Source organism: Erigeron canadensis, chromosome 8 (genome assembly GCF_010389155.1).
Source record: "Erigeron canadensis isolate Cc75 chromosome 8, C_canadensis_v1, whole genome shotgun sequence".
In the NCBI taxonomy this organism is placed as follows: domain Eukaryota; kingdom Viridiplantae; phylum Streptophyta; class Magnoliopsida; order Asterales; family Asteraceae; genus Erigeron; species Erigeron canadensis.
In genome coordinates, this window is record NC_057768.1 from 35,274,798 (window position 1) to 35,295,327 (window position 20,530).

Sequence of the window (20,530 nt, forward strand, 5' to 3'; positions counted from 1 at the left end):
TTCCAACCAAGTGATGTACTACCAAAAAAGAGGCCTATGACAATAAAGTCAATGTTTGTATGTATTCTTCATTTATTAATATTTTGTAGGAACAAAATTACAAAAATACCTTTAAAAAAGTTTACATTGTACCAAAATTTGAGTGAGGACTCTATCCATAGTTATATTTCATAAATTTTGCAAAGTCATTATAGAATAAAATCTAAACACAATACTAATGCGTTGTCTACGATGGATTCTAACTCGGCAATTCAAAGTATTTATGATATATTATTTTTCTCTATTTCGATTGATAAAGATCACAACTTCAATTTTTTTTTTTTGGTAGAAAGGGTAAGGGGGGGGGTCAAACTCGAAAAATGAAATGTAGTGGATCTACTGGAAGATAATTATCAAGTAAAAAAGTGGGTGGTTTTAGGCTTTGGTGGTCTAGATACTCTTAATTTAGCATTGATATGTACAAATGGATATGACATGTGGTTCAAAATCTGAATTATGCTAGGTTTAATATCATCAATATGATTCATGGTTCTGAGTGTGTGTTCCTCTGTAAAACAAATGGTAATAATATATGGGCAAATAGAATGATCATTGGCTTGATGGTAGGAATATCGCAACTCGGTTTAGAAGGTTGTATGTCTTGGCACCATCTAAATAATGTGTCATGTGTGATACGAGTATTCTTTATGATATGACATGAAAATCCGAATGACATCGAGATACTTGTGATGGCATGTAAGCAATAATTTTTGGCATTGAATAATTTATTTTATCAGTAAGACTTAATGAGCAACACAATAAGTGTCTGTGAAATTATCAAGGTCAAAAAACAAATGTTAATAAAGTGAAATTGAATATTTTAATTTGTTAACTATTAATTAAGAAAATAGTATTTTAGATATATATAAGTATAAAAATATATTTACCCGCATATTACGCGGGACAATAATCTAGTTTCGATAAAACGAGGGGAAAAGGAAACCCTAATAAATTAAAGAAAGAAATCCCTAGAATTATCGATGGAGTCATTTCGTGAATTCCTGAAGAGAAAGAAAGAAGATTGGGTACGTACTTACCTTCAATCCATATATGAAAATTTAATTTATCAACTACTACTACTGCTCACCTTTACTTTTCTTTATATTTAAAAAAAAAATGTTAATTTGTAGTACAAGGAGCATCAGAGCGAAAAAGGAGAAGCTTTTTCATCTGTTCCTGAAGCCGAAGATGATTGGGTACGTGCCTCCTTCCTTATATGAAATTGCTCGCTATTACTCGATCATCTTTTCTTTATTTGCTGATGGTGTTTTTATTTTTCAAAAACTTAATTCTAATTTTTGGTCAGATCGAAAAAAGAGCTGATCCTGAAGATGCTTATGTACGTACCTGCTTCCTTATATGAAATTATTTTACTATTTTGTTTTTTATCCTTAAAATTTTGATTTTGATGATGATGATGGTGTTGTTTTTATTCTAGTGGAAGGATCAGCGCAAAAAATATGAACAAGGAGGACATTTTTTCTCTTCTGAAGATGAAGCTGAATGGGTACTTACCACGTACAGTACATGCATCTCTACTCATGAAATGTTTTTTTTCCTATTTTTATAATGTTGATTTTAATTAGCACGAGTATCTGCGCGAAACAAAAGCAACCCGAATGGCTCTCGAACTGGAGCTGCTTGACGGTGCTATTTCTTTTGATGCGTCACCACCACCACAACAGGTTAATAACTTTATATTTGTTAGCCTGCCTTGTTAACATTCAATCAAGTTAATAACTTTATATGTATGATGATGTGAAACTAACCTCCTCTCCTACTGCACCTAAGTTCCATTTTACTGATGAACCTATCAATCTCCTCCCAATTTAGTGTTGATGGATGTTTTTTCTAAATCAATCGTACGTACAGCTTGAAGATCCAGCAGCATCACGGCCAGTCCTTACCAGTTTCTTAACAAAGGATGGATGTATCGACCACCCCATCGTTTCTGCCTGCGCTGTCCATGAGTTGTTCGCTCTTGCTCTCGACAAAGATGGCCTTTTCTGGACCAACGACGGCCTTCTTAACCAACAACATTACCAACAAACTTTCCCCAGGCCCAAGTGGGATGATGAGGCAAATTCTTCTCCATGGACTCACGCATCCAGGGCTTCTGCTGTCGTTAAGATGGAACACACCCGCCTGGCCAACAAGTTCACCCTTGATGTACGTCGTATATTCAATATTTTTCTTTGTTCGTTAAGTTTTGTTATCCAATCTTTTAACTCTTTCCTTTCCTCTCTCCAGAAAGATTGGCTACAGCTATTCCCATCCATAGTGTCGACATCTACAGGCCTTCGATTCTTGTCCCCAGGATCACCTTCTCGTAACCCAGATGGCTGCACGCTGCTTGTACGTCACCTGCCGTTAGTTTGTTTGTTGTTTTCTACACGCATACATGTATCTAGTTCTTTCCTTGCTTAATTATTTATCATGCTGTATATATTTGCCCCTCGATCAGATGCATATGCAGCTGCACGCGCCTACACCCTTTGTCCCCGAAAGGGACTTTGTTACCCTCAGAACTTGTAAAAAAATCGATCACTCGACTTGGGCTGACGTTTCAGTTGATAGTTCTCTAAACGTTGGCTATCCTTGCGGGTGTTTTGATACAAGGAATGCCCGATGGATCTTCCCAGGTAGGTGTTCCATCATCACCTTCCTTAGTTCATTGTCCGTGCACTAAGCACACACACACTATGTACATATGACACGTCCGTTGCCTTGTATCCTGATTTGAACAGGTCACATGGGTGGACCATTTGGAATTCGAAGAAAGTTACCGCCTAGACCCCAAGCTCTACAGCGATCTGTGCTCTAGAGGCTTTGCATTCGGTGCCGAACGATGGGTGGCGTGCCTTCAACGATCCTGTGAACGAAGATCCTATCATCGGACCAAGTCTGATTTCTATTTCGTTCCACGCTTAGTTGGACAAGGTACATCCTTTTCTATTCTGTTCTACTCATCAAACATTTTACGTTAGTCAGGAATGACCAACTGCTGATCTGCATCTCACGGTTGAGTATCTGACGCCTGGACAGATCTGTTGGATTATGAGAAGAAATGTGTGATGAGGTTCTCAAATAGGATGGTTCGTGACTTCTGTGAGAATATCGGCCCTCTAGGTTGGGATCGTCCGCTGGCCTCGTGTGTTTCTGCCGCCCGTCAGTCGTCGGCTCTCTTTAAGGTCAAGTACTCCCACTATCATGATGATCCAAGACAAGTTGTCATATTAGCAACCACCACCTTTAGTCTACCGCATTCTCCAGAGTTCGTCTTGGAAATCCTTGGGGATGAACGTAGACGTAATGAGGTACACTGTCCTATATATACATTCACACACAGGCCATCATTTCATTCCATGTTAATTTTGTTTGTTTCCACAGCTGGATGCGTCTGGGAGGATTGGCCCACTCAAAGAGGTGGCATGTTACGCAACTGGTGCTGACCCCAGGAACAAGATATCAGTTCAGGTATATGTTGACACACAAGTTTTTTTTTCGGACGGCTTAATCTAGTTTTTACTACATTTGACATATATTTGTTGCAACAGGCTAATAAGTCGTTCAACAATGACCTCTTACTGCAAGAGGTGAGTGTTAGCCGGTCAGGCTCACTAGTGGTGTGGTCCTTGCTTAGAAATCTGTTTGATCTTGCCAAACTTGGTCAAAATCCCCAGAGTTATCCTCTAATTGGGTTATCTGGGATTGCCATCAGTTCCCAGAACAGTAGCAATACTACAGCTGGTGGTTCATATGTCACACTGTGTCTACAGCAGGAGGCTCATCGCATAAAGGGACTGTGGCCAGCGTTGAAACAGGCCGTCAAAGAATGCATGCGAGATACTATCTGCAGATTTGAAGAGGCCTTGAACAACCCGAAAGACAAAGGTATGTATGCTTGGGTGGCAATTCGTTTTGTATATGAGATTTTTTACTATTGTTCCTTTAATTACCAATGCACACAAAGACACACAAGAGTCCCATGGCTTTAAGTTACCAGTGTGTAAGGTCAGAATAAGCGTTTCCATATATGAGTTGCACTTGTTTTTTGCTGTCCCATTTCGTTCTGTATGGACGTCAAAAACAGAATGTTAAAGAGGGTGCTTGCCCTGTGCGAGACCAATCCGTTCAATCTGAAATTGATGGCAGTCGTATATATGGGACATTCGGTCCGGATAGAGATTTGAATAAACCTCCCGATCAGCAATATCTAATTATATGTTAAGTGTTGCATTGTTGTTTAGTATAGAGACAGGATCCGTTCTCATGTTTGTTGGTGTTGTTTACGAAGAAGGAAATCTTGTAGGTTCACACCGCACAAACTAAAGCCTTTTTTGATCTGTTTACCATCAATTAAGAACTTATGGATTGTGTATTTTAGGATGAAAATAAATGGAATGCTTGAAAACTTGTTTTGTTTGATTCATATATTTTTTTCACCTTGTTGCCTAATTCTTTCATACAACGAATAACAGGAGTCCACGGTTCAACCAACAAGAGGAAGCGCGAGACGAGAGTCAACGGTTCAATGAACAAGAGGAATCGTGAGACGGGTGACTGCTTATTCTGATGGTCAACTGGACGCGGGAGCACTATTATGGTTTCAATTAATTATGCGTATAGCTACTCGATGTTAGTTTCAATTTGCTGTCTACCCATGAGGCCACTTAATTTAGAGTAACTTTATTGTCTACCATGAACGAACTAATTAGTCTTGTCTTGTCAACTTTTTTGTAAACTGTGTTTGACTGATGTTCTATCTATTATGGTCGCGCTATGCATGTCTCTTCTTATTCTCGCTATGTCTAAATACCTGAGACCGGTTAAGAGATCCACCCCAAATAGATTCTGGTGATGTCGGTATTGTTATTCGGTTTGCAGGTGGAAAGACTCGTCCATGTATGCTTTCAAATGGGTTGGTATTATATTTTGAATGAACAGGTTTTTGTATACTAAAAGGCCCTTGTGTTATACTCCGTAGGAGAACTAAAAATACAAGTTGTTTGAAGTAAAACTTGGTCAGGCAAGTTCAGAATTTTGAATTATACTATTCTAACATATAGGCATATATCCATTTAATTGGGAAAGCTTTTTCATAAAAGACTTTATCAAATATATATTTCTGGTTATAAGAAACTATCATGATTTGAGTTTACATTTAAAGGCTTACAAATTAAAAAAATTAGTCCTATCATGTCATGTTGAAACTAGCATATTAGTTTAGTACTACATTTGATACAGGGTAATCGACCTTATCAGCCGTTGGTTTTAGATTGTGATTGTTATTTCTTGTAATATCTAAAGGTGTAAATAATTGGGTAAATTGATATATAGAAATGAAAAATAAATATAAAAAATGGTAAGCAAGGGTGGCAAAAGAAATTTGACCCCGATGGTGGAAAAATGGCATAGATGATCGTAGCAGGTAATATGATTTGAGAATAATGTTATCTCATTTTTTGTGATTTGTGTGATAGGATTTATTCATTGGAGAACTTTCATGAACGATTGTCAGCTATATGTTCTGCGATTAAGATGGTATGTACCATATCGTAACTCTTTCATTAGCAATTACATGTCTGAATATTTGTTATCTACTTGGGATTATTGAGTTTGCTTTTAACTGGCTTAAAACATGGAATTTGTACGACCGTTATAGCTATCATTTAAGTGAAGACTCTATGTTGAGTTTTCATTTTCGTCATCATCTTTAACAGCTAGGATTTGCTTTTATGTGTTAATTGATGCACCAAAACTTCACTGACCTCACATTCCTCATGTTCATCATGAGATTGCTCATCCAGACCTGGCTCAAGATTGTTATCGAGGCTGTGAAGTGGTGCATAAGCTTCATGGTGCCTCTAAAAGACAATTGGAAGAGGGTTAATCAATTACCCAGGTAGAATATATCTATAAAAAAAATCTAAAAATATATTTTTTTGCTACAACACAACAAGAAAGTTTATATTTTTTTTGTCAGTTTTGACGAATGATGAAAAAAATAATAGTAAAATGAAGTATGAACCGTTGTAGATTTATAAGGAAGAGAATCATAAAAACGAAACAAACGACTGCTTAATTATAAATTATTATGAAGTAAGGTCAAAGATATACAGGTTAAGAAAACATAAAAGAATATTATCATGATGTAACTTTTACCCACTTCACTTGGACGTTTAATGAATAGTTGTCAAAACACTATTATTATGTTAAACATGTTACTTTGAAGGGATTAAATTTGTATATGATAGTAGTTACAATGTGACAACTGATTTTACTTTCCAAACTGCTACCCGATGGGTTGATGCGGTTAAAGACTCTTGAACCAGCTTTTGGAAAAATTTGCAAGTTAAGTAGAGTATATCTATTTGTTATAATTAGCATGGTTCCCGCACGTCCAGGTACCATTAATGGTTGCAAATGAATGAAAGAGAGATAGATATGAGAGAAAGTTGTGTGTGTGAAAGGCTCCAAATGGAAATAGGAAGGTTGTTTGAGAGGTATTTTAGACAATTCCTCGTAAGTTTTAATACGGGGTATTTTTTTTTGTTTATTATGTAGTATAGATAGTGATGGTGTATGTCACTCTTCGTGACGGAACATGACAAAGTCGATCCTGCGTGACGAAAGTATCCGTTGTAAGCCTTATCTAAATATGGAAGAGATTATCTCAATCTCTTCCTCCTAAATTAAGGAGATTTGATCTTATCACGTCTGGCCATATTAAATATCAAGATTTGGCATATTATGAGGAATATTCCCTAAATCCTAAGCTTATTCTCCAAGATTTTCATCCCTATATATATGGATGAAGTCTAAACCTAAAACATTCATTATCCTCTTCTCTAGAAAACACATACATAGATCTGGACGTTCTCTTCTCTCTAAGAGATGCTCCAGCAACCTACAACAATATACTCACATATCAACAACGTGCTGCGGGACGATGACTCTCCGTCCCGAAGCCTCCCACAGCCTACAACGATTAGGCAAAAACATCCTTGAATATCGGATATAATAATATCCTTCCATGAGCACACTAAACATGATCGATCAGATCTAAATCTCTTTCAATAGCACGATCATAATCGGCTAACATAATATACAATCAAACAAGATCTTAAACCTAGTCGATAGCATGATCATAATCAACTATACGACAATATACATATACATAGATTGGCGTAAAACCGTATACATTATACGAGTTACTTTCGGGGAATCGCCAACAAACAACCAAAAACACCCATCATCCCCTTTTCTTAACCTAATCGCGGTTTGGTGTACAAACATTTGGCGCCATCCGTGGGACCGACACAACTCTCAGATCCCATTCCCGTTTTCTCAAAATCGTTATGTTAACGTGCATCGAACCAGATTTATTAAAGATGGGAGATGTACCCAAACAATACATGTCATGTGCCTCCATGTGACTTAGCGTAGACTCTAGATCTGAAGATCTCCTCCCTATTTGGAGATCATTTTCTTAAAAAATCTCTTTGATGCGACACGCAGCTATCAGATCTGAAGACCTCCTCCCTATTTGGAGATCCTTTTCTTAAAAAATATCTTTGCTGCGACACGCAGCCATCAGATCTGAAGATCTCCTCCCTATTTGGAGATCCTTTTCTTAAAAAATCTCTTTGCTGTGACACGCAGCCATCAGATCTGAAGATCTCCTCCCTATTTGGAGATCCTTTTCTTAAAAAATCTCTTTGCTGCAACACGCAGCCATCTGATCTGGAGATCTCCCCCCTGTTTGGAGATCTTTTTCTTAAAAAATATCTTTGCTGCGACACGCAGCCATCAGATCTGAAGATCTCCTCCCTGTTTGGAGATCCTTTTCTTAAATAGTATCTTTGCTGCGATACACAGCCATCAGATCTAAAGATCTCTTCTAAGTTTGAAGATTCTTTTATTAAAAATTAAAAAAAATAAAAATAAGAAGAAGCATATTTGCTGCGACACGCAGCCATCATATCTGAAAATCTCCTCCCAATTTGAAGATCCTTTTATAAAAAAATAAAAAAATAATAATGATGAATGAAATAAATATCTTCGCTATGACACAAAGACTTCTCTATAACGAAGGCTCCTGAAGCCTCCAAATTTGAAGATCATCGATGTTAAGGACTTGGTTGTTAAAGGACCCATCACAGTAGCTCTCAACGACATGAAGGTTTTTCCGTAACGACGACGCTCTGTAGCGAAGGCTATAATCTAATGATTTGATCAAGATCCAAAAATATTATTACTGTTTGGACACCCCCATACTGTTGAAAGATCTATTTCCCCACGCGGCCTCCAAGCGATGGTGATATTTCCCTACGACGAATAAAGGTCCAACACTATGCATCGTCACGAACCGGTTGCGCCGCGAAGCGCGTGGGTCACGAAGACTCACATCATTATTACACAATCTCATTGATGAGCTATGTTACAAAGGGTAATCAATTGGAACGACATCTTCAATGAAGTCTAGCCGAAATAAGATCCGAATATTCATATTAAGATCTGACTTTTCCCTACAAAAGAAGAGGCTACATCTCCATAGGTAGAGTATAAAAACATCACGATTAAGGAGGAATGTTTGCTCCGTATCTTAAAGATCTCTTCGCTGCCACACACAACTTCTAGGTTGGAAGACCCCTTTAATGCTATATAATAGCCTCGGCCCCCGAAGGACCATCCGCAGATCTTCCAGATCCGAAGGATCTCGCATGCCCTATATAGCCTCTAGTCCGAAGGCCCATCCAAAGATATTACGCAGCCTCGTATCCGAAGGCCCATTCGCAGATCCAAAGCAGATCTCACAGATCCTATAAAGCTCACTTCCGAAGGTCCCGATGCGGTTTAAGTCCCGTAGACCTTACACAGTCTCCGGTCCGAACTTAACCTTATATAAAATTATGTCCGAAGGCCCATTCGCAACTCAGACCCCGAAGATCCTCCAAAGCTCGGATCTGAAGGTCCAGAAACAGTTCAGACCCCGCAAAGCTTACGCAGCTCAGATCCCGAAGGTCAATCCGCAGGCCTTCCGTAACACAACGATACATAATCCTTGGACAAGCCGCGTTACGAAAAGGTGAGTAGACGAACTCCTCTCGGTCCTAAAAAAAATAAGAACCTCCGAAACGAAGCATCACCGTTCGGACAAGCCTTCGGTACTGAAGTTGTGGTACTAGCAGAACTCCAAATATCGACACATAGGATGCTGAAAACTGAAAGAAACTTGGAGGAAGGTGACTTGGAACTGTCAAAAGAATGAAGAAAAAATGCACTCATTAGAGAAGCAATGTTCGAAAAGAAAATCAAAGGAGGCTACAACGAAATAATCAATCCTACTTCATTCGAAACCGGCGACTATGTACTTTGACTAAACAACACCGGCACCACATAATATCAATGAAAGCCGGGACTGACATGGGAAGGCCCACACATATTCCGAAACCGCCTACGTAACGGAGCTTACTAGTTAAAAATCCTCGAATGAGGTCCGGTTGATAAGACCTGGACTCAACCTTTTATACAGAATTGAGTTTGCGGAAGTTCCATAAAACTCTGTGATGATACACCCTCCCAGCGATATGCAGGACCTGTCACGCGAAAGAATAGTTGAACTTTACGACACGAATGATGTCCGTAACGAAGGCTTCCGCAGGAGGTAAAGGAGATAAGAATTGTTTCCCTATAAACTCGGGATTTGATCTTATCACTTGGTTCAGTAAAGAAGGAAAGTATCCTCTTGGACTCTCAAAGCCTACGACTTAGGGAAACCCTAAAGAGACTTAAGTTTTTCAATTCATAAAGGCTATTAACCTCAATTATTATTGAAAGAAAGCCTAGAGGCTATGGTATATAACCTTATATTTCTTACTAAATTAAAGGCTTTTTCATAGACAATACGTGCTAAGAGTACTTAAATGGGGACGCCCATATAATTTTAAAACTCCAGAGAATATTTAAGAGGACAGGAATTCATAAGAATTCGAATTAGTCCCCCTGTAAATATCTACACCACCACTGGGTATATATCCATAAAAAAGCATGCAAAAACTCGTAGGTATCTATACAAAGAGCACAAACTAAAGAAAAAAGTGCCAATATAAGACAACTTCTAAGCTGCATTATTTATATAAAGACAGCTTCTAAGCTGCAATATTCATACAAACACGGCCTTTAAGTTGCAATATATTGTATTGTACTCCCTCCATCTCATTTTAGTGACTTTCAAAGTCTACTTGTCTCAATTTTGACCAAAAATAGTTTTTATATAAATAAATTTGATTTTAAACGAACTTTTCAATGATATAACTTTCATCAAGTATTATATAATACAAATAAAAATATTTACGGTAGTAAAAAGACTTTGAAAGTCAGTAGTGACAACTAAATATGGAACAAAGAGATGTTGGCAAATAAAGAGGAAGGTAAATAATTATTCTCTCGATCCGCTTTGCAAACCATAGATGTTGGCAAACACTCCAACAATGCTAATAATGACGGCTAAAACCAGCATAATCCACGCAAATATCTTCTCTCGACTGGTAAGAGTTAGCGATCCAGTGTGGTTGAAACGTAGCGCGATAAGAGCCGGGAAAGTGAACGCCAGTGAAATCGCTGTAACTGCACCCGTAAACTTAAAAGCGGTCCATATGCTAGGGATTAGGGTCGCGACCATGAATACAATTATCAAAATCGCGCACGTTAACAATAAACACCTCTTCTTGTCCTCGGTTAGTGGTTCCCGACCACTAAAAGCCAATGCATCGATGGTTTGCCTTAACGAGAAATGAATCACGGGAAACACGAGAACCAAATGTAGAATATAACCCACACGAACAATGTAGTTCAATCCGGTACTAAAACGTATCCCAAGAGGCTTATCGAAATTTGTAAGCACATCGGATTCAGTCTTGTCACCGAATAAAAGATAGCCAGATACCGCGGTAGCCCAATAGATGAACACGCATATAATAGTCGTGACTCGTCCAACTTTGTTCATTTTCTTAGGGGAACGACCTTCTAACTCGTTATAAATCGGTTGAATATTAAAGTGACAAACATATGCATTCGACATGATCGGGATCACAACTAGAAGATCTATAATAGCTTTTTCTGAACTAATATCGGGAAACAGTCTAGGACGACCGATTTTATTTTCAAGTATCATAATAAACGCAACGGTAATAGTAACCATCACGAAAAGAACAGCAAGAGCTACAGAAACGCCCGAAGTCATACTCAACGATTCAATTCGGTCCAACGCACAAAGCGGTGCAAGACAAACGACTAATACGATTAACATAACTAGTCGTCTTTCATCCCAAAAACCTTTACCAAACCATTGATCTAAAACACCAACATGACGATCAGATCCCGACATAACATCACCTATAATAATCATGTAAACGACCAACACACCGGCGTTGTTCATAATTATAAAAAGTTCACTAATGATCCTCCCGGGTGTACCTAAAGCATGTTGCACAACCTCTCCGTACGATTTGGCATTACAATGAACAGAGTATCTAATCAGCATTTCGACGCTAACTTCGGTTATAATGCCCATTAATAATATCAAAATAACTCCGACAATTAATCCTAGGACTTTCATTGTGGCGGGTAATGCCATGATTCCAGCCCCGATAACCGTTGTGACTAGATTAAACACGGCACCGTAGAACCCAGAATGCGAGTTTTCGTTTGAATAATCATTGTTGTCATCTTCCTCTTGTCTATCATTTGTTGTTATAGAATTGTTTTGTACCGCTCTTTCTTGACTTCCCATTGAGTTTTGAGATGAAAATGAACCTTTTTCGGTATCAAACATGAATATATGACATAAAAGTTTTAACTCAATTTTTGATACACGAAGAAAAAAGAGAATATATATATTGGAGAACAATTACAAGAAAAGTTTGAAGAATTAATGGAGACAAAATGCGTTAGAGATATGATTTGGGTGGAAAAAGTTTGAATGTTTTCAGGATTGTAAGTTGTAAAAGGAAAAAATGAAAACACAAGATTTTTAATAAGCTTAGACTTTTGATTTTACGCATAGATAAAGTTTGGTTAAATTTGGGAGGGTAATTTTGTTGGGGTCCGCATAGTTCAAGAGAAATTTTTGGGGTATTTTTGTTGCGGTCCCCAATCACTATCAACATTATATATGTACCTTTCATGCACATGTTATCTATCGCTAGTGATTTTTTGCAGCATATTTGCGATATATAATTTATAGACAGTTGTTGTCATAGTGTTAAATTTTGTTAATATACGGAGAGAAAAGAAGTGTACTTGTGGATGTCATTATTTATGAATTTGGTTGGCATTATCTATACCTGAGACTGCCTATTTTTTTTCTTTTTTATACGGAAATACCTAAGTTTAATTATTTATAACACGAAACCGAGAAACTAATTATTTATTGCACCTTAATATATAGTAGTTGACAAATCGTCCATCATAATGGGGCCGAGTCGAGTGTCGATCACTTGCTAACTTCGTGTTCTATAAGGGCGGTGCTTATAGGGTTGTCTTCGCGCGTCCCTAAGCTCCCAAGACGCAGACACCCTATTGAACGTGAGCTTCTGTCTTTCGCGTCCTGCCATAACTTCTTCACGGAGAATACTAGAGGACGCTACATTGGGCCAAGTTCTTCACGTGTGAGCCAATAAAAAAAAAAAACTTTTCTAATTTAAAATGGCTATATATCGTTATCTTCTTCTTCATTTGTAGCATACACTGTAAAAAAAAAACAAACCATACCTCTTCCTTCTTCACATACAACCGAAAATCAATCAAACCATGCCTAAGAAAAACACCCAAAAACAAAACAGAAACAAGAATATTGGCGATGACATGCTTCAAAATCTTCTTGACTTTCCTACACCTCCATCACCGGCAATGTCAAGCTTGAACCCACAAGGTCAATCTTCCAACTCCCAATTCCCACTCAACTACGGTTCACCATCGTATAATGTCAACCCATATTCTAGTTCGTTTTACAATAATCTTGGATACAACCCGATCGAGGGTATAAATAGTGCCAACAATCTTTTGTTATTGCAACAATGGCAAGCTGCTCAAATGATGCAACACGCAGCAGCCGCGGCAGCACCACCACCACCACAACAACAACCGATTCCCGTTGACGACAAAGCTGAAAATGAAAGAGCGAGAACTAGTGTCGCTTCTGCCACTCCTGTAGAAGACGAAATAGCAAAACCGGCAAAGCGATTGACGAGAAAAGGCAAAGAGGTGGCAGAAAAGAAAAAGTGGAGCGAAAACGAATGTGTGATATTGAATAGGAGTTGGGTGCATGCTACCGAGGACGCCATCAAAGGGAATTCGCAAACGGAAAACGTGTTTTGGACAACAATTGAGAGGTTGTTTAACACCGCATCAAAAGAAGGTTACCGTAACATAAGTCAACTTCATGGCAAATGGAACAAAATCAAATCTAGTTGTAAGAATTTTGGGGCTGTGTTTAAAAGGTTTAGTGACGAAGGACGTCAAAGCGGGGCGGACGAGAAGCATATTTATGATGTCGTACATGAACAATACAAGCGGGAGTATGGGCCGAGTAGATTTGCGTTTGAGAAGTGTTGGGAAATCCTAAAAGGTTTTCCAACGTTTTGGAATGACCACAGGACACAAAAGCAAGCAGCGTGGGTGGATTTGGGTGACGACGGTGAGCCGGGGACACAAAACCCGGTTGTTGACGACTTGTTTGGAGATGACCCCATTAAGAGACCATTGGGGCGTAATGTTAGCAGAAAGTTATCCCAAAGTTCTGATGCAGGTTCTAGTAGATCATCCACCGGTTCAGAGGCGCTATTGAAGCTCGACGAGATGCTCAAGTTACAGAGGGATGCGCTACAGAAATCAGAGGAAGATGGAAAGAAGTTTGAAGAGGATAGGACGGCAAGGAAAGTTTCTCGTCGCAGGAAGGAAGTTATGGATGCGTTTAACTTTCTTCAGAACCCGGTGCCCACAGATATGCCTAGGAGGCAGTTGAAAGCTCTTCTTAATTATCGTAAGTCTTTGATGGATGAGTATGGGGATGAGTTTCTAGAGATGGGTGGCAGTGACGACGAGAACGAGAGCGACGAGTAGTTGTTATGTTATTGTGTTGTTGTTGTTATGTTTTAAAATAAATTGTCGTTATGAACAATCGTTACGTTTTTAATCCTTGTTGTAACTTTTTTTAATTAAGTGTGGTGTGGTTTAATAATAACATGTGTTTTTTCAATTAATTAAGTGTGTTTTAATGTTAAATATATATAAAGTTATAAAAAAATGTTAAAAGGATTAATGATGTGGCGAAAAAGTTCTGAAGAAGTTGTCCTTATAGACAGTGAGTGTCCTGAGGAGAGTCTTGGATTATGTGATGCTGATGTGGCAGTGAAGAAATTTTAAGAAGTTCCCTCCTATAAGCAGAGGCCTAAGGTTGCAGCTTCACAAGACATCGGGCCACCTAAGTAACTTTTTATTTTAGTTTAACTTCATTTAAATTTGTTTCGTTTCCTATTGTTTCGCGTGTGTTTTGAACTTTGAATCTTTATATATACAAGTCAATCACCAGTTGAATTTTTATTTTTCGTTTAATTAAAGTTAAAAGTCCCCTGACACGGCTGTAATATTTATGAATTGCATTTGGACTGGTATCGTTTTTGAAGATGAAAGACAGAGAGCAAAACAAACCAAAGAACATTGGATTGTGTCTGTGTAAGACTGTAAACGATTCAAACGAAATAATGAGCTACTCTTTGTTCGACTCATTTAAAGCTCACAACCAGCCAAAGCTTAAAGAGCTCCAATTGTGTTTGAGTAAAAAATAACAATTTGGTTTATTGATGTTCAAATAAAAAGTATAATAAAATAAAATAACCTTTTTTATATAAACCAACCAAGCTCAAGTCCAGCTTGAACCTCTATATATATATAATTATTCACGAGTCGAGCATGAATTTTACTCATCAAACTTGAAATGTTCTGAGTTATCAAAAAAATAACCAAGTTCACGCCGAGTTCTGAGCTCCAAGTGGACGTTTTATGGCCCTATGTACATATATCTGGCTTTTTGAAACAAAAAAAAGTACTTTTCTTTATTAACAATAAATATGATGTGATGTGATCGATACATATAGGAAGGATAAACACACAAGCAAAGCCCAAATTTCACACCACAAGAGCCCCCACCCCCATGTACTCTAATTCTCTAAATATATGACTTCTCTTATATCTGGTTTGTGTTTTAAAACAAATCAGATAATTATTGAACCATATATATACCACCACCAAATATAAACTTCAAAAAATCATTCACTTGAACCGCTATGCAAACTATATATGTTGGCAATCACTCCAACAATGCTAACCATGATGGCTAGAATCAACATCATCCATGCCAACAACTTCTCTCGACTCGTAAGACTAATTGATCCAGTGTGGTGCAACCGTAGCGCTATAAGAGCCGGGAAAGTGAACCCAAGTGAGACAGCTGTGGTTGAACCCGTAAACTTAAACGCGATCCATATACTCGGGATCAGGGTTGCTGCTAAGTACACAAGTGTCAAAATCACAAATGTTAACAATAAGCACCTCTTCTTGCTCTTGGTTAGCGGGTCCCATCCTTTAAAAGCCAATGCATCAATGTTCTGCCTTAACGAGAAATGAATCACGGGGAACACGAGAAACAAATGGAGAAGATAACCCACACGAATAATGTAGTTCAAACCGGTACTATAACGAATCCCAAGAGGCTTATCAAAATTTGTAAGCACGTCGGACTCAGTCTTCTCCCCAAATAAAAGATAGCCTGATACCGCGGTTAGCCAATACACCGTAACACATATAAAAGTCGTGATCCTCCCAACTTTGTTCATTTTCTTTGGTGAAGGATTTTTTAATTCATTGTAAATCGGTTGAATATTGAAGTGACAAACATATGCGTTCGACATGATTGGGATGACAACTAGAATATCAAGAATTGCTTTTTCTGTACTAATATCGGGTAATAGTCTAGGAAAATCAATTCTACCTTTAATTAACATAACAGACGCGACGGCAATAGTTACCATCACGAAAAGAACAGCAAGAGCTACAGAAACGGCCGAAGAAATACTCAGTGATTCAATTCGGTCCAATGCACAAAGTGGGGCAAGACAAAGGACTAATACGATTAACATTACTAGTCGTCTTTCATCCCAAATCCCTTTACCAAACCATTGATCCAAAACACCAATGTGATCACCAGTACCCGACATAACATCACCTATAATAATCATGTAAACCACCAAGATACCGGCATTGTTCAAAACTATAAAAATTTCACTTATAATCCTGCCTGGTGTACCTAAAACATGTTGCACAACCTCTCCGTACGATTTGGCATTACAATGGGCAGAGTATCTAATCAGCATTTCCATACTAACTTCGGTTATGATACCCATTAGTATTATTGTAGCAACTCCAATAATTAACCCAAGAACTTTCAATGTGGCTGGAAGTGCCATGATTCCAGCCCCAATAACCGTCGTAGCTAGATTAAAAACGGCACTAGAGACTCCAGAAAGTTTGTGTCCATTTGAATGATCATAGTCATCATCCTCTTTTGTGGATTTTTTAGATTTTTCGTAATCGTACATGACTGTAAATTAGAAGTTAACCAAAAAAAGAAAAAGTGATATGAAGAAAAGAGAATTGGTAACTAGACAATTGGAAAAAGAAGTTTGAAGTAGTGAGACAAAGTCCTTAGAAATTGGGTGGAAAAAAACTTGAATGTTTTGAGGGTTAAAAGTAAGAAAATTTGAGAAAGCAAGGTCTTCGGATCGAATGTTTTGTGGATTGTATTGATGATTATGAGAAATTAGAGGGAAATAACGATTGTTCGAATGTTTAGTTTAGTGTTTTTCTCTTTGAAGCCCATGTGGTATACTTGACTTTGAGTTCTTTGACTTTGACCAGTTTCTATTGGGCTATAGATTATACATATCACAGCCCATTAAGCATTTTTCTAGACCACTGGCTCAGTGGCTCACATATGTACAACTATACAACCATTAAATTTGATGTAACTATGACAGCCATTGATCATATATATACCCTTTAGTCATTATGCAACCAAAATATTTGTTCATATATTTCCAAAACTACCATTATTGATGCAAGCCATTGATCAATCTCATCTTATTGTTATAAATACTCAAAAAGGTTCGTAAGATTTTAAGGGTTATTAAATTAACTTTTCCGCATATATTTATAAAGATGTCAATTTATGCTTTTTCATTTAAAGAAAAAAGTAACAACCAAATGACCAATGGCGTCTTCCACAAGTTTAGGATCCGAATACAACAACAATGTATTGGGGAAGTTAAGATAATGTAGACAGTCTTACCAATGGCAGCTTAAGCTCTTTGAGGGCTTTAAGCGAGATCAATGTTGGAGGTCTAATTCATTAACATAAAAAAAAAAAAAGTATTGTGAAAGGCAACTTGAAAGGCACTGACATTGCTTGTCTGCTGCTTTTCAACAAGTGAGGATGTGATTTAGTGATTCAAATTGGAAAATGATAAATCCTCTTAACTTAACTTGCTATTCCTACTGCGAAGAAAATGTTACATCCATATCTCCATTGTGTTCTATTTTGAGCAATAAAAAACAATATGATAAGTTTTAGATCAAATGGTGGGTACCTAATAACTCATTTATAGCTATATTATCTTGGATCATTTCGATTAATTTCATCTTCATATTATCAACGAGCGGCGGTAATAATTATATCGTCTTCTCCTTTCCTTTTCTAAAGGGCTGAAGGCAAAGTTTGGTTTTTCAATTACTTTTTTTTTTCTAAATGATAATATTAACCCTGATATTTAAAATACTGAGCCCATTTTACATTTTGGGGGCCTTAGAAAAGTGGGGGCCAAAAACGGCTGCTTACCTTTTGAGAATTATTGGGCCATCCCTGAGTCTTACTCCTACCTAATGTAGAAAGGCTCCTTTCATGTATGGAAAGGGACCTCCGACCTCTGTGTCCAAAAGCAAAGATGTTAAACATTTGATCCAACTATGTTGGTTCATCAATTTATGTGTTTTTGGTTATCTTTAATACTTTATAAAAATTCTTTATCCTCTATTTTTAGAAATAGTTCAAGTTTAAAGTTAGTTTAAACCTTGAATCCAAGTGAATCGAGTTGATTGAACAACATGACTATACAAAGATTAAATGATTTAAAATTTTAGGGAAATGTTAAATACAGCCATAAAGGGCTGTATTTAACGTGCATAAAAACTTGTACCTTCCATATTAAAAGTCCGCCCCCTGACTTTCATAGTAAATGTATAAACAATTTATATACCTTAAACACAGCCCTAAGGGTTGTATTTAGCAAACCCCAAAATTTTATCATGTAACATTTTAGGATATAGTAACAAAGAGACTCGTGTTATGTGTCGGTAACAAAAAATTTCCAATAGCGTGTCAATGCATATTCATTATTACTAGTACTCAGACCTGTCCACTGGACGAGTAGTCTCAAACTACATAATAATTTTGAAACAAAAAGTGTATTACCAATATCATAACTTAATCACATATGAAAATTAACTCCATATAAACATTGATTCCAGTTTACCCTTTTTTTTCCAACTTTAGTTAAATAAAAAGAGAAACAAAAAGTGTATGACCAGTATCACAACTTAATCAATACGAAAGTTAAAGAAGAAACATATCAAAATTAACTCCATATAAATATTGTGTCCAGTTTACCCTTTTTTTCAACTTTAAATAAATAAAAAGAGAAACAAAAAGTGTAAAGTATATAATTTGAAAAATACATATTAATTGATCAACAAAGACCATCTCGAACGTTTTGATTTTCTTCTTTTTGACCGTAGGTTTTTTCTTAAGGTTGAGAATATGTGAGGGTTTACGAAGCCATAATGAACCTATAAATCTATAATGGATAACAAACTAAATTAAAAGAAATAATAATAATAATATAAGAATATAATGTTAAATAATAATAATAATAATAATAATAATAATAATAATAATAATAATAATAATTAAATATGAACAAAGTATATAGATAAAAAACCTTTGTGGTAGTCGATCGTAGCATTTTTTTTGCCGTAGGTTTTTTCTTATGATTGAGAATATGTGAGAGTTTTTCTATGTGGTATATATATAGACTAGATTATTCTTCCACGTAATACGCGAGATAACGTATTTAATTAGTGACAAGTTATCGTTTCATAATATCATACATTGACAACCATAAAAGAAAAGATGTTGAAAATAGATTAATTAGTATCATGATGTCAAAGATGTAATTCAGTTAGTATCTTGCTGTAATGAGTTAATATGCATATAACCAAATTTTCATTGAAAACTATCGCATTTACGATCAAAGTTAATGTCTGTTTGTATAAACAATTAGTAACACTTCAAATTATTGTATCAAGTGATAGTTTGAAATTCAATATAAACAGATTTGTTTAGCGGAATATAAATAAGAGCTTTATATGGATTTGACTTCTCTTTAATTAGTGTAACTATATTAGTCATTTTTTACAATTTTCATGTAGTTTAATGTTTATATAAATACACACATAAATATAATTTAACAAAACAAAAGTAGTTAGCATTTGAACTACGTATGTCTGGGATAAAACTCATTAATATCAAAAACCCTCTTAATTATCCACTCCTACAAATGTCGGAAGTGTGTTTATACCCTGATGGATTTCCCAAAGGTTAAACATCTTGTCAATGGCTCACCTTTTGAAAGTTTACTTTTTGTGTTTATAGTTAACCTTTTGAATTTTTAAAATTAATTTTACATCAATATATTGAGAGTTTCGGATTATATACTTATAGTTAAATGTTTTGAGTTTTTCAAAGTATTTTTGTAAAATCATGGTTGAATTTTGTTATTAATATTAATAATATATGAAACAAATATCGGGTTTATGTAACAAATTTAAAAAACTAAAATATTTAGGAAGCTAAAATCTTAAACTTTTAATATTTACTTTAATTAACATCTCTTATGTAAAAGCAAACTATAATATAATAATCAAGATTTGAAAGTTCATAATATAATCGTATAAGAGACCTTAAATTTCAACATCTAAAATTATTAGGAAAAACATATAATAAATAACATATTAAAAAGTGTCAAGTAATAAGTTTTTCAATTTGATAGGATCAACAACATAAGCAAATGTTGATTAAGTGAAATAAAACATTTCAATTGGCTAATAATTATTTAAGAAAATCGTATTTTTGTAATTTATAAAAGTAAAATTATATTTTTCCCGCATATTACGCGAGACAATATAAATACGCGAGATAACATAATAAGTTTTAAGAATAACATAATATTAAATATAGATAAAACATGTTAAAATATAATTGTATTATTATTTAAAGTTTTATTTGCATCAAAAAATGGCTAGTAAGATATATAAA

The 20,530-nt window shown here is 36.2% G+C and overlaps 2 protein-coding genes across 2 annotated transcripts; both read right to left on the reverse strand.

Moving 5' to 3' along the window:
* Positions 1 to 10,483: 10,483 nt before the first annotated feature.
* On the reverse strand, positions 10,484 to 11,836 carry LOC122610708 (amino acid transporter AVT6E-like). Its single transcript, XM_043783675.1, has one exon. The coding sequence runs from the start codon at positions 11,834 to 11,836 to the stop codon at positions 10,484 to 10,486; it is 1,353 nt and encodes a 450-aa protein (XP_043639610.1).
* A 3,509-nt stretch (positions 11,837 to 15,345) lies between these two features.
* On the reverse strand, positions 15,346 to 16,718 carry LOC122580487 (amino acid transporter AVT6E-like). The gene has a single exon (XM_043752762.1). It carries the CDS (start codon positions 16,698 to 16,700, stop codon positions 15,372 to 15,374), a length of 1,329 nt encoding a protein of 442 aa, XP_043608697.1. The 5' UTR covers positions 16,701 to 16,718; the 3' UTR covers positions 15,346 to 15,371.
* Between the last annotated feature and the right edge of the window lie 3,812 nt (positions 16,719 to 20,530).